Source organism: Silurus meridionalis, chromosome 3 (genome assembly GCF_014805685.1).
Source record: "Silurus meridionalis isolate SWU-2019-XX chromosome 3, ASM1480568v1, whole genome shotgun sequence".
Classification (NCBI taxonomy): Eukaryota; Metazoa; Chordata; class Actinopteri; order Siluriformes; family Siluridae; genus Silurus; species Silurus meridionalis.
In genome coordinates this window covers 24,482,057-24,505,663 of record NC_060886.1, presented here as the reverse complement: position 1 = coordinate 24,505,663, position 23,607 = coordinate 24,482,057, and the positions used below count along the sequence as shown (strand labels likewise).

The 23,607-nt window shown below is 37.4% G+C and overlaps 1 protein-coding gene across 6 annotated transcripts in view; it reads left to right on the top strand.

Annotated features, from left to right (window-relative positions):
* The window catches only part of col18a1a (collagen type XVIII alpha 1 chain a), a 72,881-nt gene that overhangs the window by 18,848 nt on the left and 30,426 nt on the right, over nt 1-23,607 (top strand). For 4 of the 6 annotated variants that reach the window (XM_046844741.1, XM_046844740.1, XM_046844736.1 and 1 more), the window contains exon 1: nt 17,240-17,584. The exons of 1 other annotated variant lie outside the window; for it this stretch is intronic. In XM_046844741.1, the coding sequence (XP_046700697.1) occupies nt 17,242-17,584 (343 nt within the window). In that variant the 5' untranslated portion in view covers nt 17,240-17,241. One more of the 6 variants, XM_046844737.1, reaches the window with a different exon arrangement.

Below are 23,607 nucleotides of genomic sequence, written 5' to 3'. Positions count from 1 at the left end.
TGCATTGCTTAGTCATCTTAAAACGCTAAACCCATTGGATCTGGGAAAACACTTTAAATATATTTCCTAGGGGGAAGATATGAAGGACTAAATGCTTTAGCTGTAGTGGATGTTTATGCATCTGGGCTTGTTTTTCCAGGAAATGTGAGTCAGACGATAGGGTGGCAGACAAATGAAAATCAAACTCTGCCAGGTGGGTTAATCGCTTTGGCTAAAACTTCTCCACTGAAGGTGTTTGGATCTCTGAACTGTTTGTGTCCTCTATTTCATTACAGCTTAACGCTAGAGCTAACAGGAAAGCAGGCCTACGGAAAAGCCCACAGCTAAGACACCTAATGTTTTTTATGCTATATTACAGCACCCTCATGCACTTTCAATTAAGTAAGGTGATGAAATCCCAGAAGAAGGATCATTTCATCATTTGCCAGTGCTCAAATGAGGGAGTTAAACTCATCGGCCTTTGCTCAGAATAGCTGTGCTTTTAGTATGAAGGGAAAAAAAAACAGACCAAGTTTCAACCTGTCTGACAGACTAACTTGGGCATTTTATCATCTGAAAAAGCTGGAGATGACTGGCAGGAGGGCAGAAGAATGCTGCATAGCGTCTAGCTCATGGAAGTTTTTTTAAGGGGCCTACTAACTGCTGAGGCTTGTTCCTAAGTTAAAGGATGCATATGTGTGTGTGTTTGTGTGTGTGTGTGTGTGTGTGTGTGTGTGTGTGTGTGTGTGTGTGCAACGCTATCCCAGGTGTTTTCTTTAAAAATATTCTCAAGAATAGAGTCCTGGGTTAAAGTAAAGTGACCATCCCAGAGTGGCCATGGCATTTAAACATGCCTATAGTACCTTTTGAATGATTTTAAACAGCAAGGTCATTTGAATGTTTATGAAAGCGAAGCAACTTATGTAAAAACTGAACAACCTTTTCTTATTCATTGTGGAAATGATTCACTGTCTGTAGTGTATATTGGGCTAAGGTAACTAATGCAGCTTGCCAGTGTATGTCATTTAAAATCATCTTGTTTAAATGTATAAAATAAGTCTACTGTAATAGTCAATGGGCTTGAATATGCCTGTGTTTTAATGGTTGCTATGTAATCGAGGGACATACACCCAAAGCCAAATATGGTATTATATATTTGGCTGATGATGGTATAGGTGAATCCATAATATTACATATATAAATGATGCAACATTATTAAATTCAATACATTTCACCACATATTTGAGGTACATGATCAATTCTGGCACATTTGCAGTACAAACTGAACCCCTGATAGGCGACGACTCAAAATTTGACAAAATTATCACCTTTATTCTTAACTATTATGCAGAGTGGCATATATAAGACAACTATGCACTCATACTTTTCTTATAAGCAGGTTGTTGAGTCCAAAAACAGAAGATATTAAGGATTTATTTTTCTGTATTGCTGCATGTTGCAAGTTTGGGTGTACTTGTGTGTAAACTCCTCTCTCTGGTATCAAAGTTTGTGCGGCAGATCTGCCACACAAACGCATCCGTGGGCCAATAATTAGTATTTAAGCACACAATATATTTGGGAGTTTCCCATGTATAGTAAGAACACAACAATGTGTCTCAATTGTGACTCATGTCTTCTTTACTGACTCAGAGTCTGATGCCTTCGAGATAGTGCAGGCCTTTTGATATAGTTTCTTAAACTGTTTCATTCTGTTTTATTTTGCTAAAGGGCTATTTCCTGTCTGGTTTTCTTCTGTGCGTTTTTGTATTTCCTAACCCATGTAAATCATTCTAATCCCTCAATGTTATAATGTGTATATATGGTACAATGAATAAGTAATCTATCATAACTACACACTATCATGACAGAAATGTCCTTTGACACGTGAGGACAGTTTTCAGTGATGTAAAAACAAGCATGTTTTTTTATCGTTGTTTTTCTCTACGATTTCATGTTTAATAACTGCAGATTTGCAAAAAAAGGACATGCTCTTTTATTTATAAAGGCATTATTTGTGAAGTCATAGGTTTACTATTTTCAGTTTCTAGCAAGACTAGAAGCATGCAATTTTATCCCAGAAAGCAAAAAAATATGTGTGCTGAGAAGGCAAACAAAACAGAAACATAACTCTAGCAGAATCAGCATACATCACTTCATGCTCTAACAAATCAGTGGCTGCTGGCTACAGCCAGTCCCTTACTTCTCCTCCAAGTTCTCAGATGTCCGGGGTGCATTTTAACAATGCACTTGGAAGGGCATTTTTAAAGCGGTAATAAAAGGCTAACAGACACAAAGGCTTTTTTGTTAGAGCACACAAAACTAAAGCAAAGCAAATTATGAGGGCAGACAGACAACAACCTGGTGAGTTCAACTCAAGCGCAGATGTGTGTGGTCAAGCCGTGCTTTCGTCCAATGTGTTCACACCAACACAGATCTATTTTACCTGGATTAAAACATGTATGATAGTGATAGTGCTCTATCATGTCTAACAATGCCACAATTATCTGTAGCTAAAGCCTAGGGAACATAACGGGCTGTGTTTTCAATGTCGGATGTGTCGGCATACTCTCTCACTCTTGTCAAGCACAGCACCACAAGCCAATAAAGAACAAATCGAGTTTCATTGGTGGCCCAATTCACTGTGTCACTATACCTTAACATGGTGCTAGTTGACTAGCTAAATTGTGTGCTGGATTTATTACCTAGCTAATTCTTGCTATTCATAGTTCCTGGTTTCCTTGCAGCTTTGAATTCTGTGGTTTCACTGAAATACCCGTTTTTTAAAACTATCATCAAATGGCTTATGTCATGTCATCTTGATGCCAGATTGTCTATTAGTTGTAAGTGATTCAATAAAACAAAAGACAGAAGAGCAGCTGGTATGCAGAAAGGCACTGCATAAAGAAAAAAGTGCAAGAGACATAAAAGTAGAAGGTGAGGAATTGTCCCATTTACCTAGGATAGAGGGGATTTATGTAGAAAGGTCATGTAGGGGACATCCATTCAATCATGACCTACGCCATTTTCTACCTTTCCATCATTCTGCTGGCTCCTCTTTGGAACAGCTTTTCTTCTTTTGTCCCTCAAAACTGCACGGTTACCTCAAACATTAAGTCCTGCCTTAAAACTTTGCTTTAAAATCATCTCGTCAGTCATCTGAAGAGAATTTGAGGCGCAAGGACATTCCGATTTCAGAGCATGCGAACCAACTAGAAACAGTAAACATTCTTGACTTGTTTTCGGTTAAAGAAAACAGCGGCGTCAGATCTAGAATTAGAGCTCCGGTACAGATGTCACAGAGACGCTCTATGATATTTGGGTCATCCGGCCCAGATGTTGATCCCTCCATTTATCACCTCCTCTTCCATGTTTTCACATGCAATGCACAACCTTGCAAAGAGGTAAGAGTGACTGAGGGTTTATAGTGTATACTATAGTGTGAATGCGTGTGCGATTGTAGAGCCTTTTCATTCACACAGTTCAGTTTTGTCATGGTATCCGCCTCACGTTTATTAGTCACACACATTCGGAATCCTGACTGAATACTCTGGATTTATCTAATTTATTCCCACCATGCCTGCTATTATTACGTAAACTGTTGTTCACACTCCTGACCTTTTCCTCCATTTGTTTAATTTTTCAAGGGAATAAAAAAGCTTTAAGCCTTCTAAGTGCTAAGTGTTCTTCTTGTTGCACTAGGTGCTGGACATGACTCAGAGGCTTGTGTGCAGATTGTGGTGTTTATGTCTAGTGCAATTCAAGTGTAGCTGCATCTACTTCTGAATAACTGAAACTGTGAGTAGTATTTTATGCTCCTTTAAACTGTTCCCAAACTCAAGGGTGTGTTTAAAGCTGGCCTCACCCACCAAACACACAGCTGCTGTGATCAATGAGCCCCTTCCCCCTCTTCTTGTTGAATGGAGATTTAGAGCCTATCCCTCTTTCAGAGCTCTGAATTAAAGACAGGACTTTGTGTGCTGAAATGTGGTGGATTGCAACACCGAGGTCAACATGGCTATTGTTCGGGCAACAGAGGGCAATTCAGGGCCACGGTGGAATGACTGACTTTCACCTAATCATTTGACACTATTTTTCTCAATGAACTCTTTCTATTGTTGTAGGAAGAAAAGTCTGTGTATGCATTTATTACAGTTTTTTCCCCTTCGGTTTTTTTTGGATCTTTGTTGCCAGTTCAAATATGCACAATAACATTTACTGTTCTCTGTTTGATTTAACCACACCCCGACTCTTGAGAAACACCACACTAAACTTCAAGCTCAGGTAAATGATTAGAAGAGACCAATGGCACAGGCAAGACTCATGACATGACAGGGTCTCACCTTCCAGCTCAGCCTACCCATGCCCCATGAGAGATCAGACACTACATAGTGGAGTGCTTAAGCTGGGCTAATGATTGTGTCCTGATACAGCTGCCCTCTGTAATGAGGTCAGTGTTGGAGCAGCTGAACCCTGTGCCCCCCTGAGCCTGTACTCATCAGCTCTCCCTGCTGGTGATGCTGAGGAAACGACTCAGTAGCAATGGTTATTGCATAGGTTACACTAAGCTTATACTGTACACATACAGTAAGAGGAACAATTATGACCCCAGGACCAGACATGTAGAAGACAATACCTGAGTTCTACATAAGTATTCAGTAGGACGACAGGACAAGACAGGATTATTCACTGATCTCCCCTTAAAAAAAAAAAATAAGCCACACATAAACCAGTAAATGTACAGTTTAAATACAGAATAACTTCTAAACAGTACAGGCTAAATCCTTATGAAAGCAGGAGCACAAGGGTGGATCCTCTTCACGCCTTTCAGTCAAGTATGCATCAGCTTTTGTTGAAGTCAGAGAGATCTGGTTTCTCATTGCCTTGGTAACAATAATAAAGGAGTTCTGTGTTTAATGTGGTTGACTTGTGCCAGTTAGAAGATGCTCTAATAAAAAAATGCACATGCTTGTGGTTGTGAACGGCGGTGTCTTTGGATCACCACTGGAAATAAGGTGATTGAGCGGCTTCAGTTTGTTTGCATTACCTGTTTGCTCAGTGGGACGTGCTGCGTAACTTTTATCTGTCTTAAAGCAGTATGCTAGACATACAGACAGTCAGCAAATTTAATTAAGCATTAAAATTTAATTAAGCAGACTATTGACTATATCTTAAAGACAGTTAGATTTTTAGCCTTGATTAATTCAATTCATACCTCATTACATTTTACATTTATGGCATTTGGCAGATGCCCTTATCAAGAGTGACTTACAAATGAGCAGTTAAGGTTTAAAGGCTTTGCTCAAGGGCTCAGCAGTGGCAGCTTGGTAGTGCTGGGGTTTGAACTTGTAACCCTCTGGTATAGAATCCAATGTCAACTGCTCAGCTGGATGTTTGAAATCTCAAATCTGATTGGTTACTATGGCTCCAAGTTAAATTAACATTCTCATTTAATATTACTGTTTCTAAAAAAACGATTACTCCACATAATACGTGTAATTGTTTATATGTTCAGCATATTTAGCAATTTCATTTCATGGCCTTGTTCTTTCTATTTAACATTGCGTTTATTATATAAACTAGAGAGAATGAGAACTGGTGAATTAAATGTAATTTTAAATGGATAAAATGTACAGTTTACCTCTAATTTCTTTATCAAAAAAACGGTTTGCATTGAAAATTGCTGTGTTTGTATTATGTAACTATATATAAAAAAGTACAGTAAAATGACAGTATTGTGTTGGAAACATTGCCCTTTGTCACTATGTGCTCTTTAGCCACATAGTCTTTTCATTAGGTAAGTACTAAATGTGACCAGAAGTGAACCATTGTCTCACAGCATGGTCATCTGTTTCTGCTGCCTCTCACATCTGTCTCTCTACTGTCTAATCGCATGCTTTGTGCACCAGAGCAGCCTGAAAGCACAGTGCATGCTGTATGCTGACAAGTCCTATTAACACAGCTTGTGTGTCTGCATGTGTCTCTGTGTGCACATGTTTAGACAGGTGCGTTTTTGCCTGTGAGGGACACTCATGAGCTTCATATCGGTGTTTGCTCTCTCATTTTGTGGTGTGTGGTGTTGGGTTTGATCTACCCTGTGTATTCAGGATGTGCTGCGATAATGGCAGTAATAGAAGTGTAATTTTTCTATTGTGTCCATTAAGATCTGTTATCTGTTATACAGACAAGGCTAGACTGATTTAATAATGGAGGCTTTGAAGAATAAGATATTTGGAAGAATAGAGACCTACCACTAAGCTTTTCTTTGCTTTTGGCTTATTTATTTATTTCATTGTTTAAATGGTTTAATTGGTTTGGATAGTATCAATTATTGATTTACATGGCCAAATGTTTTTGAGATGTCACAACTAACAAAAAAATAAATAAAAACAGGAAATTCTTACAGACACATCGAGAACGTGTGAAACTTAAAAAGGTCAAAGGTTCCTCAGTTACTGAACAACACATGGCAGTTACTGAATAATATGTTATAAGATGAATAGCTGAGCAAACAAAGTCCATTCTCTGTTTGTCAGAACAGAAATTTCAGAAATGTCAAGAACTAATTAAGCTATTGTATGAATTACATTAAAACAGGTTGCAATGGACACCAGGGGGAGACATTCACTCACTGTGCAACCCAATGTTGTGTGGCAGCATTGTTGTAACATACTGATTGGTGTATTTCCAGTGCTTGAGGCATGTTGAAAGAGACAGCGATCTGTATTTAGCCTTGTATAGTATTGTTCAATAATTCAGAACAGGCATTGTACTGTTTTTAAAAGGCAAAACATGACAATATTTTTCCAGCATCTGGTAGTAGTTTTGTTGGGGCGTATACAATGAGAGGCATTGTGTATTTCTTTTGTGTGTACTGTATATCTATTTTGCCATATCAAAATAAACTTAAATCCATAATAAATCATCAAGTGGTCATTATGAGAGAATTTTACTTAAAGTACAAAATTTTAACTTCTCTAATAAAAGATACACAAATTTGCATGGTCCTGTCAAGCAGACAAAAACATGAACATGATAAATAAGACATGTAGCTTAGCATAGTTACATGATGTACAGCTGTTATCACTTGGGGTGAACTCACTTTTGTTGCCAGTTAGTTGAGTCATTTTATTTTTTTATCTACATGCAATGGTAGTGGAACATACTTAATGAAAAATGCTATTTGCCATCTTCTACATACATTAGCTTATAGCCAGAGGAGAGAGTATGCAATTTTTCCCATAGAACATGACAAGATTTGCTCCCTTGATCTTGGCCCATAGATGGCTGTAGCATTACAAGAAACTCAAACTTGTAATCTCCTGTTGGTAAGAGAGCACTTTTCTGTAACACTTAGTATCCTGACTTTAACTAAATAAATAAAATAAACAAACAATAATTCTTGTTCATCACAGAGCAATGGTCTAAGACTAATGACTGTATGTTGAATTATTTTCAGAGGACAGTAAATGTGTGCTGATATACAAGCTGCACTACTTTTAATATATATCCAAGTTTAATTTGTATAGAATTGTACCTTGAATAGATCTACTAAAAGGTTTGCTGAAATGTGAGGGGTGCCAAATATTTAAACATTTGAATTACATGATATTTATTTGACACTTAACAGGGTCCAGCTCAGAGTTTTGGATTCATTTAGGAATTGGAAGGTTATAAGTTCAAATCCCACAACTGTACAAGAGCAACTATTATTTGAATAAGGATTTAACCTTCTATTTGCTGGTTATTTTGGATTTTCCAGACTATAAAAGCATCTGTTGAATAAATTATTATAAAGGCAACATTTATAAGGTGGCACTTTTGAGAATCAATGGAGATTTGCTTTACAGTATACTGTATGTGTAGGATTGTGACAAGAGCATCATAAAATCTCCTCCAAATGTAATGGAACAGCAAGGCCAATTTGCATACGTTGAAGATAATTCTTTCAAGATTGAAAGATGAATATGAGCTATAACAGAATTTCAGAATTAAAATGCATTTTAACTGAAAAAAAATGAATACTTAATATTTGTCTGGATTTCCCTTGCTTTCAAATAACTGCATCAAGCTTGTGACGTCTCACAATGTCTAAACTCTAGCTTTTTTTTGTTGATGCTTTTTTTTTTCAGTACCACAGCCCCTCTCAGCTTCCCAATTAGCTACATTTCTTTGAAAATTGGCAGACAAAATGTTTCTGTGAACTTCTGAATTCTTCAGCTGTTATAATCAGTTACATCAGCTGTAAAGTTTAAGTAGCTTGTACCAGAAGCAGCATTCAATGTCAAACCATTACACTGATTGTTATGCCCATATTGTTTTAGATCATGAGCAGATCCTTTCTATCTCCACAATTTTCATCACTTTTGTTAAGGTTAATTTTGGTTCCAGATTTTTTGTGGTTCATCTCAAAATGTTCTACTGCAGTCTGGCTTTATGATTCTTACTGGGGATGAATGGTTTGCATCACGTGATACACCATGTTCTGCTGTATATTTCTGCTTTTTGTTTTTATCCTTATTTACAACAAATGCAGTTTTCACAGGTAAAACCTATGATGCACTAAAAACAGTCACGTGTTCCAATATTTTTGATCACGTAAAAAAAAATGAACCAAGGTGCCTTAAAGTTATTTAATATCTTAATATAACAACAAGGAATTAAAGGCTAAAATTAATATTCTCTTATATGCATAATTTGATTGATATTTTCAGAAGAAGAACAGAAACCAAAATCATTTTGATTCATATAGTAAAAAAGAAAAATGGACAGACATAAATAATAATACTAATAAAAATAATCCTTGCTCTTACAATACTCTCTGAGGCAATGGGATGTTATTTAACATGTTTTGTGTATTGTGTTATTATGCATGTCTAAGCAGGAATGCAGACCCTCTGGGCTCTTCACTCACCAGAGCTGGGGCCATCACCACAGGACGTGTTTATCAGGCCACAACATTCACTTAGCATTCTGTCATGCTCAAACACACACATACATATACCCCACTGTCTTAGTGAGGGGCTCCACTGCAGATAAAAATGTCTTTTCTCTGTTCAGGCATGCCCTTCTGAGTCCTGCACCAAGTCTCGTTTGGGATGGACAACTGTATAACAAAACTCTTAACACTAAAAGTAAAAGTTTTAAAGAGAAAGTCCATTTAGATGGCTGTACATGTGAATTCATTTCACAAAGCATTTTGGCATATACACCTGTGGTGATGTATGGTTTATAATTCGGTAATGAAGCAAGTTCATAGGCAACTTATGGTAGGATTTTGCATGTCTATATTTAGGAGCTATACATGTCTGGATGTATGAGTTTGCAGTATAAAGGAAAAGAAGCCTTACTTTGTACACCCTGTGAGTATTTATTGGAAATTATGTACAGTGTAAAGATCAACAAGGCAAGAATGCATTCTGCTTTACTGCATAGATCACGAAAGATGGTCTTTTAAATAGACTGGATCATGTATAAGTAGATATGACTAAGATGAATACTAAATATTGGCACAGATGTAGGCATAAGCCCACCCAATGAGTGCACTAGTTAGTCACACATGCTGTTACACAACATAACTGTTCAATTGTTAGTGCTGTATTGCATTATATTTTTTTGTAAACAAATACATGTATACTGAGCAACTGACATTTTGGAAACAAGCTTTCCAAATGTTTTGTTCGCTCTGTTAACAAAAATAGAACTCAAACAAGCCACACTCTCTGCTAAGCCATAAAGCTAGATATTCCCAGTGTGGTTATACTAAATATAAGAACTTTTGGAAAGCTGCTCATCCAATCAGATTATGCCATATTGGATTTAATGATTGTACAGATTGACTAATGATGCCCAGTGATGGCCCAGGATGCTACTCTATAATATGCAGGAAAAAAAGAAAAACATTGCTTATTATGCATCTTACTTTCCTTCATTTCTAATGTAGACTTACATTTCCTTGAACAAAAAAACAGACAGGCATGTACTTAGTTTGTTGGAGCTCAATATGGCAACAAAATAATTAAAAAAAAAACAGAAAACAGTTGCAGGTTTTTTAGATATAATTTAAAACAGTTGCAGGGATGTAGATATGATTTATCATTCACTAGGGAGATTCTGAGAAAAGATAACCACGTTAGCATTGTCTCCATGCGTCTCTTGGACCAGGTCGTCTCTGCTAGTAGTGCTTAGCATCTCAATGTCCCCCATCTAGGTGCTCGCCTCCACAGGGGCCACACAAAAAGCCATGGACAAAAGGCAGCTGGCTTTAGGGATACATGCCCTGCATGCCATGCTATTGTCAGCATTTCTATTAAACGTTTTAGGTGAAGGGTTCTTGTGTCTCCCCACGAGACATGACTCCTCCCTCTTACACCTCCTGCTGCACTGTTACTGCACACACTTCGAGACCATTGACCTGGAAAAGTGGAGGAAAAGTTTGGAAAACGGATCGATCAGATAAACATGTGTGATGTGCTAAATGCGTGTTTGTTCTGACCTGTGGTTTTGTGGAGCAGTCTAACAACTACAGTGCTTGGGCAGTTGAGCCTTTTCTTTCTTGTCACACCCTTTTGGACATCACTTTTTTTTATTAGCACTTATAACACAATCATTGGCAGGGTATGCTTGACAGAGATGTGTATTTTGGGCAGCTTGAAAGCTATTTAAATTCCATGAGACCTTTTGTGTTCGCACCCTCAACGAAACCTAACAGCAGCAAACGTATTTACTGTTATCTCTGTAACGCAGTCTGCTTTGTCTCTCTCGCATCTTGCTCTCGTCTTGTTTAAATGTGAGGCGATGGTGCCAAAAGCACATTAAAAGCTCCCATTTAGCTCAACCTTTTAACTTAGCATGCGCTGCATGTAAACAAGTAAGTTCTCACTGATAAAGATTCAAGACACTTCACTTGTGACTCATCCCCTACTCTTGTTGATGATGGCAACACCTGATTGGACGTTAGATTTATAAAGATGTACATTATTTAAAAAATATATTTTCAAACGATACCTTTTTATCACTTATTAATCTCACATGGATGTTGTTACTGTTATTATAAGCATAAAGACTGTTCCGTGCTTGTCCGAGGTCTCTGCAAAAAAAAAAAAATAGCAACGTTATTAATAATTTCAATCTCTTAGATGTATTATTGAATTGGCAAAAAATAAGAGAATAAGAGAAATTCATTACAAATGTCTCAAAATAGTTGTAATCAGTTTACTTAATTGTAATACTATAGGATCTGAGGGATTCCTGCTACCTCCCTTTCACTTGCTGTAAACTTTTTTTGCTGCGTAAATAATATCTCACCTTGATTCAGCCATTACTATAACATTGGTTGTCTGTCTTATTAACACATGGAAGTTGCTTTCATGATACTTGCAATTCTCTGGAGAAACTACTTTTGAAACCAGACAAAGCGAATGTATTTTTTCTACATGTATTTTGCACACCAATGCTGTGATGCTGTACGTGTCCTACCCTTCAATGGGGAAACCAGATTTCACCTCTTTGATAAAAAGTCTGCCATTGCGCAAAACAAAATTCACCTTTCACCTATTCCTATCCCTACCCTTGTGCTTATGGACAGCCGGTAAATTTCTAAGATGTTCTGAAGTTTCAGGAATGTTCCTGGCTTTCAGAAGTTTGTTTTGGATGTTTCTTATAGGCACTTGTGATGAAGCATAATCTCCACTTTACTACTGGAGTTACTGGTGCAGTCACATGTAATAAAGCGTTTTGGTTAAAGGATAAAGGTGTGGTGGTCAAGGCCTGCTTTTCTGCTTCAAGTATCTGTAACTAAAGTACAAGATGTGTAAGTGGGGGTGTGTGTGTTGTATTTGGTACATCAACATTTCAGAACTAGCCTACTCTTGTTTTTTTTTTAAACAGACTATATCATCACTATCATAAGAAAACTTTCAAAGAACAATAGCTTTTTTCCTGGATGGAAAGAAGAACAAAAAAATATTTTCTTGACCTGACTTTAGGAAGTGGTGACTGTATGTCTCCTCTGTTACATTCTTCCTCAGGAATCTATTTATTTCTTACGACTGATTGCCTTGGTACTAGAAATACGAAATTGCACACATGAACAACGACCTGGTTACATCCAGGTCACCAGGACTGTAGTTTCCTCCTGGTTTATAAAAGCAAAGTGAAGATGGAGTGATGGCTATCGTCCATGGATTTTCACTCCATGCACAGACGTTTCTCTGATTGCAGCTAATTACCAGGCCTTGGGATGTTGTTTTTTTCTGAGTGCTAAGACAAGCTTAGGCAGGCTGGGTCAGGCATGCTGGAGAAAGACCTTTAGCTGACAGGTTCCTTTGCCATAACATATGGAAATGTGATATGTAACACGGGAATCATGTGACTTGAGCAGTAAAATTCATTCTTTTTTTTTAGACAATGTAAATCTTTTCACAAAAGATTTGTAGTGTATGGTTGTAAAACAGTTATAGGTTGAAAATATATTTGAAATTTGCTTACAAATTTGTGTATATTCAAATGTTATTCACTTCTTGAATAAACAGTTAAGAAAAACGACAATTTGAGATGATATTTGAAAAAGCATTGAACTGCAGTTTATTAATAAAACAGCATTTTAGGAATATTTGAAACTTATGGAAAACTTTTTATGAAAAAAAAAAAAAAAAAAATATATATATATATATATATATATATATATATATATATATATATATATATATATATATATATATATGTACACACTTTTTAAATACTTTTTTAATAATTTATAATACACTATTTAAATGATAGTTTGATATAGAACAATATGAAATCAGGAATGATATATTTTTATTTTTTTTGCTAGTTTGTTGTCTTATTCCATCAGCCAAAGAAAGTCAAAATAAGCATAACTGTCACATCTGATTTTGTCTCAGGGATAATACCCACTGTGTTCTTTTCTACATTTGACATGGGCACTTTCACTTTTACTAATGCTCCATTCATGGTAAAAAGCAGAAAAAAAGATTTTCAGACCTGCTATTATCTATGTAAAGAGAAGCTTATTATGAACAGGCTGCAAAATGATCTGAAGGGTAAATACAAAATGTTGTACAATACAGTGGATTAAAGTGCATTTCCATTCATTTCTTTGATTGTTAAATCACTTGTTCTCATGTTACCCATAATATCCCAATATATATATCGGTTTAGTCTCATGTAAGTAATACAGGGCGCTAGTCTTTTTATTCTGATGTGAGGTTAAATAAGGACATGGGCTCCGTAATTTATTTTCTCAATTTGCTAATTACTTGGAGGAATTATAAACACAAGCTTCCAAGTGGTCTTTTTATGTTAACCTTCCAGCAAGAAATTTTTTAAACTATACTATATAAAAAAACCTCTCTAATTAGAGAGTATTGCTAGGTCTGCATTTGTCTGAGTGATCACTCATACCTTTCAGGTAATTATCAGTTATAGCCTGGGTTGGAGCCCCGAACAGGATGCTGGCGTATGTAAAAGTAAAGCATCATTACAGAAATTAAAGAGTACATTGCGGTTTGGTGTAATTGCTGCAGATCTCTAGCATGCTGTTGGATATATTCCGACTTAATCCAAACGTATGTTACATGATTTTCATGCCTCCACTGTTGGGTATAAATTAAGCTTTCTTCTACATAGCCCATCGATGGTAAAGGCTTTGGGCTACTGTCCAAATTTTAGTACACACAATCCTTGACACTTAGATTTGTTATTATATCTGCTGGCATGTTTTTTTGGACTGTGGAACGAAACTAGAGCATGTGGAGAGAACTAATGTGAACACAGAAACACATATAGATGGTAAAATGAGCTCAGGATCAAATCAAGAAGTTGTGAAGTAGCAGCTGCACTTTTAATGCTATAAGAATGTATATAAAATGAGAATGAGACATAACATTACTGGCTTCAAATAAGCATTTCTTTGCCTCTTGCACATTTCACCAGATTAAAAAGTACTGTATTATGTACAATGGCATTTGCAGAGTTTTTTCTTGCTGATTTTCATTATATGAACATTTTAAAGTACTTTTTGTATTCACTCTAGCCGGTCAGTTGTATCCTAACAGTAACTGTGGTATATTGGGGGAATGATATACATTTCCTGGACATTTAGGGGACAGCGTTAAGGAATAACATATCAACCTATTCATATTCTTATTATTATTATCTTTACCCGCCTTTATATATTAACATTTTCAGGTCCACATGCTTGCCAGTCTTTTATTGCATTAAAGTCTGCCTGGAAGCTTGCTTTTGCACCTTTTTGGCACTTAATGTTCTGAAAACAAAAAAGACGTGGAGAAAGAAAGGAAGGAAAAGAGGTTGGGGGGTTTACAGCAGAAGACACACATGAACGGAAAACGCCCAGTCTGGAGCACAGGAAACTGGAGCTGCTATGCCACCGCCACAGTTCAGCTTGACCAGTAAACACGCTGGGGAATGACGTGTCCCAGTGAAGGGGCTCCAGTAATAGTGATCTGTGGGAAAGAGGTGGAATGCATGCTGGGAAAGGTCACAGAGAATAGGTCCTATGAGGGAGTCAACATATAGAGCATGGGGATTCCCATCCATAGACATACCCGAGCCATGAAGTGATTTGTTACATTTTCACTTGAAGAACAAGCCCATTGTGAGTTGAGGTTATGAATGGTGGTGACTGTTATGGTTCATAAATTTTTCTGCATGGAGAGGAAGGAATGATGTGCAAGTAATACTTTCCTAAGCCTTTTGTCATTGTGAAACTGATTGGATGCACGGCTGCATGTTTGGACACAAGTATGAACATTGGATGATAATGATAATAATTATAATAGTAATAATAATAATAATAACACTGGCAAGGGAATACTTTATATAATATTATATAATCAGGTCAGAATATGTGTATGGATATTTAGTGTTAGTTCCAGCTGTTGAACCAGCCCACTGCATATTGCTGACATTTTGTATATTGATTTCATTTCATTTAATAGTAATTAAGAGTTTGTTGTAGGGACCTTAAATGCAGTCTTCTAGGAGTTTGCCCTTTAGTCTTTTTAATCTGAGATGTTTTAAAGATTAATTCAACTTTACATAACTGACCATACTGCGTGTTCATTCATTGGCTGGCACAGGAACAGATTTTCGTTGGATCAGTTTTCACACTGCTGCATCTCTGTATTAGTACATTTGGCATGTTTTTTCATTTTCTGCAACTGTTACCATTGATAATTTTCTCAATAGCCATTTGTCATCATGCCTGAGACTCTGGCATGAGGGTGAGGTGCTGTTTAGCATTTGTTCATGCCATTCCCACATTATTCCTCATGGACACCCCACTTATTTTGACCATGTTTCCTGGTTAAATGCTTGAGAAGAGGAGGGAAAATCGCAGTTGTTTCTCGAGAGCCAAAGCGGGTCAAGTATCTTGTGCGTAGGTTTTCCCACATAGTCACATTACTCATTGTGTCTTCCTCTAGGTCAGTTTTGAACTGAACTAAAGTGCAGGAGTCAAAGGCTTCCAAGATTTTCCATCTGTTTTTATTTATTTATTTTCTGATTCAGGCAGTGTATGTCAAATAAGCTGGAAGTCCAGGCACTCTCAGTGTGAATGCTTTGAAATCAGATTATGGCCAGCTTTAGTTATTTGCGCTTGGCCAACTTGCATTAGAGGTATGTTTATAAAGGATTTTTGTTTCCCAAAATGACTTCTGCCTATTTAGTGGGTGCTTCAAATGCTTTATCTGGTGATATTCAATTGAGAAACCCCTTTGTTTTCTACACTGATTAACTTTGTAGTCTTATTGGCAAGCAAAAATAATAGCATTTTAGGATATGAGTATGGTATATTGAAATTAACCTCGAATACATGTTGGAAGTGCTTGCTTTTGGAAGAATTTCTTTTCCCCTGTGACAGTCATTAACACATAAGATGGTCTCTGTTCTCAGACAGATGACATAGAGATGAAAGCCATAGGCAGCCATGCATGCACACTTCTGATCATGTTTTGCAAGGGCTTTTTTCCTCTACAGGCATATGAAACAACTAGTTGTTTATCTTGTAATATTTCTCCAGCTCTCAACTCCCATTAATATGAGTCCTGTCACCAGATCTTGTGGACTTGTCCATACCAGTCTGAACAGGATAGTCAGTCCTGGATCACTGTTTAACTACTCCCTGCATGGATTTGAGAGTTGGGGTGGAAAAGTAATTGTAAGGTAGAGCCAAAGAGCACAATTTACATTGAACAGAGAGCAAGAGAAAAGGGTAGGATGAAAATAAATTCTGCACTGTTGGATTTTAAAAAAAGGCAGGAATTCATATGATTGACATGCCTAGTTAGTACTTAAAAATTGATTCATTATTTTCTAAGCCATCCTAATGCATCTTTGGTATAAGGTAATGGGAAAGGGGCAGCTGATGGATATTCCAAAATAAAAGAGAAATAATTATTTTGCAGGATACACTATAATAAAATCTATTTAAATGTTCAATATGCATACATGTAATAGCGCCAATCTGTCTTAGAAAGCTAAAAATAAAAACTTAAGAGTCAGAATTGATTAAAGACTAAATTTGCACAGTCCATTTAAACTTAGGGGGGATAGATTGTGGAATGTCTGTGCCTCTGTAAAGACTGTAAAAGTGAAAAAAAAAAAAAATTCTATCAGGGAGGCATTTGTCTCAGTCGCTCAAATCACAAGCACTCACAAAAGGAAGCCTCACAGGCGTTTTTGGCAAGATTATCTTTTAGCAGACACACTGTATAACTACAGAGACAAAAGAAGTAGGAGGAGCTAAGGGAGGGAAAAAACCCAATCCCAGCCCAATAAAGAACCAGCCCCCTGCACATTAGAGAGTTTACTCCTCCTCTGTACTTTTTCTGCCTGCTTTGAGGGGTGTTGTGACTCCAGGGTGAGTAAGTGTGGATTACTGACTGAGGGCATGTTTGCTGCAAGACCCTGTGTGAGCTGCTGAAAGATCAGATGTTAAACAAGATGTCTTCGCTTGGACTGTGGCTGGGTGTGCTGCTGGGTCTGTTCATCGGGCACTCAGATGGATGGTTTTGGTTTCCTGATTCACAATCTGGAGACAAGAGCACTCAGGCACCAGCCAATGTGACTACTTTAGGCACAACCGTTCTGACAACCGGTCCATTACCTGTTTCAACAACAGTACCAACAACAGTAGTTACAACAGTACCTACAAAAGAACATCTGGCGATAGAAGACACAGGTGCTACTGATGCGGCTGTCCTTGCTACGGGTGAGGAGATGGGGAGTGGAGGGGGATCTAGAGTTGGTTCAGAGTGGAATAAGCAGCCAAATGCAAATATAGAACATGGTTCTGGGTTAGAGTCTGGGTCCGGATCGTGGTCTGTTTCTGGGTCTGGTGTTGAACCCGAATCTGGGCCTACGCTTAAACCTGTCACTTGGTCCCCTCTGAGGGAAAACCAAGAAATCAAAAATGTGCAAACCAATTTGTCTTTTGCTGGGCATATCATGCATGTTCTTGCAGAGGATGCCAACTTGAAGAAGAATCTGACGAAGGCGGATCTCCATGAAATGGATGAGCATGTTGGCATTGCTGTTGGTCCAACTGGAGACCCTCTTACAAGTCAGTTAAACATAAGCATAAACATTTCTTCTGAAATTGTCAGCAGTTATAGCAGCACGTCAAATAGAAATAGCTCTCATTGGCATGCTGAACCTAATAACACGACACAGTATTCTCATGAATACTTTGTCTCAAATGATTTACTAACTGTAGAAAGCAATCGTTCTTTCTCTGATAGTGAGACACCTACCACTGAATCCCCGCACTGTGTGTTGATTGATTCTGAGTTGCCATTTTGCCATGGTATGGATCATTTCTCGGTACCCAACTTTCTAAACCAGAGCAGTGTGAAGGATGTGCAGGCACTATTGAGTGAATGGGCTTTTCTCGTGCAGTCAGGCTGCCATTATGCAGCGGAGAGGTTTTTCTGTGCACTGTCAGTGCCACAGTGCAGGAAGCCAGGCCTGTCCCCACAGATGCCATGCCGCAGCCTCTGCGAGCTCCTGATCGACAACTGTTGGACACTCCTGCAGAACAGAAGCTTCCCAGTGGAATGCAGCTCACTCCCTGAGGAGAGTGATGATGGCAATCAGTGCTTGTCCCTTAGTATCCTGAAAGGTAAAGGCGGGTTAGAATGCCATCTCTCTTTTCAGCCAATTAAAGAGATGCATTCTGAACCAGCGGCCACCTGTTTGTGGGTTATGTCATTCACCTGTTTCAAGGCATTTTTTTGTTTATTTTGTCTGAGTTAGTTTGCATGCCTGAGTGTTTTGTGTTCCTGAGACGGGTGTTAGTGCATGGTGGTGTGGCCGTGAATTTTGAGAGGGAAAGCAAGAGTGCACACTGTGCTTTATTTTATTTTGCACATTTACTTCATGGATTTCCCCTATGCATGGCACAGCCTTACTAAACCTTTGCATGTCCTGGTGAATGTCTTTGTTTTTCCTTGTGGCCTTTTCTGTAGTGAAAATGTCTATCATAATGCAATTGATAAACCTATATTGTAATTGTTGATACTTTCTGGGTCATTAATTCGAATTAGGTCATGTTTAATTCAATTTAAGTGTGCAAATAGTAGTTTCAGTCATGGGGAGGGACCATTTATGCCATACAATATGAGTCTCTTGTGGCTATTTGGTGTTTAAAACGTGAATGTTGGAATGTCTGTCCAGCAGGGACAAAGGGGTGCATGTAAGAATGCATTCCTGGGAAAACAAAAGTGTGACTAATGGGCATGTGAAACAGTAATATCAGCCATTATACTGGAACAGTGTGTTCCATGACTTTATGCATGGAAATGACATACTTTCCAGAGAAGAGTATGTGAAGAGAAGTTAGTTTGTGAAGAGAAGTAAACGCATTTAGTTCAAAACTTTAGTCTATAATCTTTTTTTTCACAAATTTCCTTAAATGTTCACATGATCCTCACTTAGCATCTCCAGCTTGATTATTCTTAAAGTTATTAGATGGTTTGAGATTACTTTGCTACAGCCATTTTTTATGTTCTCCTGCAGTCATGGGTCTTGTGATTATGATCTGCTTGCCTTGTTCCAGAGGTACAGGAAGCATGATTAATTAGGGTTTATGGTTAAATCAGACCGTAGAGTTGTTTGGCAGTATTGCAAGATGATCCATTCATATGCATTCATATGCCATATGTGTCCAGTTGCATTCATAGCATTAATTGCATATTTTTGAAGTATGGCATTGTACTGCATGCACCAATAATATCCTTTTAATGGAGAATACAGCATTGTAACTGTAAATCTGGGTTTCTAGACCAATGCCTTAAATGTGGTGATTTGAAAAGCTGTATAAGAAATGTCCTTATAGGTATGGAGCATCTGGTATTACTTATTCAATATCAGGAGAATTGAAAATAGCAACCGTCTCAGGGCTGAGGGGACAATGATAAATTTTATGTCTGTAGTATTAGGCACTTTGTTTAAGGGAAACAGCATGCTGAACACTTGAAACAGTTAAGGAAAACCTTCTTGGTGGTCTACAGAAAAGTGTGGGTAGGATTTGGTTAACAAAACACTCAATGATGGAAAGGAATTCCATTCATTTATTCATTTCCAAGCTTGTGTTAGCTTAGAACTAAGTGAATTCCACACATTAAATGATTGATCTGTTTTAATTATAGTGAAAATACAGCACTTTATTATTTTTTTCCTTATTAATAATCTTGTAGTGAGTTTGAATGAGACAGATAACATGGGCAACCTGTCTGGTTTTTAATGAGTCGAGATCTGTTAATGTTCCTATTCATTACCTTGTCAGTTTTACTCGGCTGTATCCCTCTTACATCCACACCCATGTCCAACTTTCACTTTTTCCCCGGGATTTTTCAGCACTCTTGAATATTTCAGGTGTTCTTTCGTCTCAAACACTCGGTCCCACGCTCACACACCATCCAAATAAAGAGTCTACTTGTTCACACTTTTTGGCCTTCAATGGTCAATATATCAGACACATCCTGATATCTGTACTGACTGCGTCACAGTGTGTGGGAAATGCAATGCTATGCCAGTTTATCAACTGTTTAAGACTTCATCCTGTCAGTGGCTAGAGGTGGCTCAGTAGATGATGTGTCTCACTGTATATCTTCTATTTCTGGAGGATTTACACAGGGCTTTTTGGTGCTGTTTGAACAAATTACAATGCATGCATTGTGGACTTGTGTTTCACTGACATATTTCTTTAGTAGGACCCTAGATAAATGAATTACAGTGGGAATATTGTTGATTGAATTTGTTCATTTGGAGCAGGCCGGAATGTACTGACTGAAATACACTGCATCCATCCAGTTTCACTGTTTGGTCAGTTTGTGAGCTTACCCATCATGCCATCAGATATGGAAGTACATGACTCAAATTCACCTCTAAATAAGGAGGTCATTAAATATGAATAGCTTGATTGCATTTTTAGAACGTTTGCCAGAAGAGTTCATAGCGCACTAGGTTGAATCTAGAGCTGTGTGTCTGGTCTTTTGAATTCACACGAAAGGGAGGTTTGGACTACCATGCGGGTCAAATCATGGCCATGGTTGTTGTGGTTTGCATTAGGCTGCTAGCTTGTTTTTATTTCGCGGAATAGAACCAGTTAAAGGTGTAAGAAAATGTCATATGCTGGTATAATAACTGTGTGAGCAGGATTTCCTGTTTTTCTGGGGGCATATTTGTAGAAAACAATTTAATTATTTGCAAAAACTGCAAAACATATTAAAAATTGCAAACAAAACAGAGAAAAAACAATTGCTTTAGGCCATGCTCACTTGTGGTTTATATTGGGATATAGATACCGATATGGATACAGACTTTTGGAACACTAAACATGTACCGAATGCTTAACTGCCTCAAACTGCCATTTTTTGTTCTACGATCTACGAGGGATCTTTTTGTTTTTGCCGATGCTTCACTGTTACTTTTCAATGCAAATCTTTAAAGGTTTTACTGTGGACAGTATTTAAACAGAAAAGGTACAAGACAAAATGCAATAATTGTTTTTAGCTATTTATTTTGCCATTAAACGTCTTGAGTGAAGTGTTAATAGTTAATATTAATAGTTAATTCCCTTTACTTTTGAAATCACAGATTCCTAATTTTCCTACCAACATCTTTTTTGTACCAGAACTTAATTTGCTGGTTTAGAACGATTGGGGAAACCAATGGAGAAATATTGAATAATCCAGATTAGGAGCAATGATTCACCAGAAAAGGGAATTCTTCTCAACTGTGACTGCCAGATTGATGTGTAGAGAATCGATTGTATAGCACAGCTGATGTGTGGGAAATGGTGGCTGAGTGATTAGGGTTTCCAAGCAGCTGTTGGCCAGGAATGTTCAGCTGCTTATCATACATGGATTTTGGAAAGGATTTCATTTTTCTCTCACAAAGTCTGGGAACATTTTTCTTTTTTTTAAAAATTGTGTTAGTTGTTTTTCTCTACTCTTCCTTGGTGGGCAGAGTGTGTTTGCTGATCAGTTCACAGTGTTTGGTGAACATAGGTCTCAAGGCTGGATCACTCCACAGATGTTTTGCCAGAGGAAATGGACCTGAAGTTGGTTGGAGTTTCTTTTGTAATTGACCAAAGCCGGGCTATACACTTTATATGTTCAAGTAAATTGTTCAAGATCCCAAGACACCTGTGCATATTGACAATAGAGTCACACCATGCAGTCAATAAATCTAGATCTCAAGCATTATGTTTTGGAGCATTGCTAAGGTCTTGTTTAAGGAAAATGTATGCTGTGATACACTGCCTGTCTATGATCATGGCCATGAGCTCATTTGTTGATGTCTATGGGTAAACTCTGAAAGCAGAACCAGCTACTTTCTCCATTACTTACTCACTCAGTAAATGGAACTGATGTGGGATTTATATCAATAAGAGGCAATTGGTTTTAGTGTCAGGTTTACAGGTGCCAGAGGCATGCAGATTTACTGCTTTTTAAACTTGACTCAAGAACATGTTTATATATATATATTTAAAAATGCTTTTAAGAAAAATTATGTGCTTATGTGGCCTTCTGCAGTCAGGATTTGCAGTTGGGTAATCTAGAGCTCTGTTCCTCAAACGGTGCCGAGCAACAAGACAATCAATCATGGATCAGTTCAGATCAAGTTTTTTTATAAATGTAAATAAAGTATATATGTGTAGGAAACTGAACTGTAGGAGACTTATCAGTCTCTAATGGTGACATTGTAGCAATGATCAAATCCAAAGAGTACCATTTACAATATGTTCAGTCATCTTGTGTTTTATGTCCTCTGAAAATTCACAAATGTAAATCTTTTTTTAAAAAACTGCTTCTAATTTGTCAATGTGATATTTAGTATTTTTTTAGTATTTTTTTTTCTTAATGATGTTTTGACTGCATTACTCATTCTTACTCTCTTGTCGACCGTTACTAAAGAAGTCCGGAGTTTAATATATAGACGATCTGCCAAACATTATTCATTATCCTCATTTAAATATGAATATTTACTCAGTCATTTTCTACCCATCAACAAAGTAATTGTAAGCCTAAAAGACATCCCTTTTTGTTTCGTCAGTGCAAACACAGTGAGACTGAGTGCAAGCTGAGAAGCGTAAAGCCTGCAAGCGAATTCATTTTGAAATTTGCTTTTTCTCCCCTTACTGCCTTCAGTAACTAATTTAGCTGTCAGAAATTTAGCGAGAAGCGAAAACTTCTTGTGCATGTCATTGTAATTTAATTGGTAATATTTAACTCTTTTGGGATTAATGAATCACCACTTTGTGTGAGAGAGTGGTCTGGCTGCTGAGATTAGTCAAACAAGCTTGTATTACCAGCCATTTTTCTGGGTTTGGTTTTTTTTTTTCCTCAGGAAGTAACACTTATACGCAGCTGAGGAGCAGAAAAAGTGGTCCACCCTTTCCCAGCACAAGTACATTACTCTTTTACTTGATATCTTACAATGAGGCAGTTCAGCAAACTAAGCAAAGAAGAATTAATTTCAGTAAATGAAAATAGTTATCTAAAAGGTTGCTGATTGCCTGAAGTGTGTCTTAAATGCCAGAAACTTTATAGTCGCTCATGTGAATTGCTTTCCTGTGCTTCTTTGCTAAAATAACTAATAACATTTATCCCAAGGTTTAGGGAGACTTAACATGAAAATACATGGAGAAATCCATACAATATATGCTTTTTATAAACCTTTTTATCAAGTGTTACTGCTACAGACATGTTTTTCATGTTGTCAGTCTATTTGTTGTTTGACAAACTTCCAATATTTACTGTTTACCAATATTTGGTAAGATTGATACAGGAGGATAGTATATTTAAAAGCTTTTTTTTCTTACTTGTCGTTTATTTACAGTTGTTTGGTGCACATCTGGAAAAAAAGACCCATCTTGTTCATTGACATATGCTAGATTGTTTGTGGTATTTTGCTAGCAATGTTGCAAGACATCCCAAGTAGTTTCTGCAACAGACTGGACTTTTATTTCCAATCTTTTTCGTCTACAACAGAAGAGCTCACTTGGGAGAAGGACATTGCCTTACTGCTTCTTTCTTTAGATATCTCTTACACAGCTTTGAATTGATAGAATGTACTTTA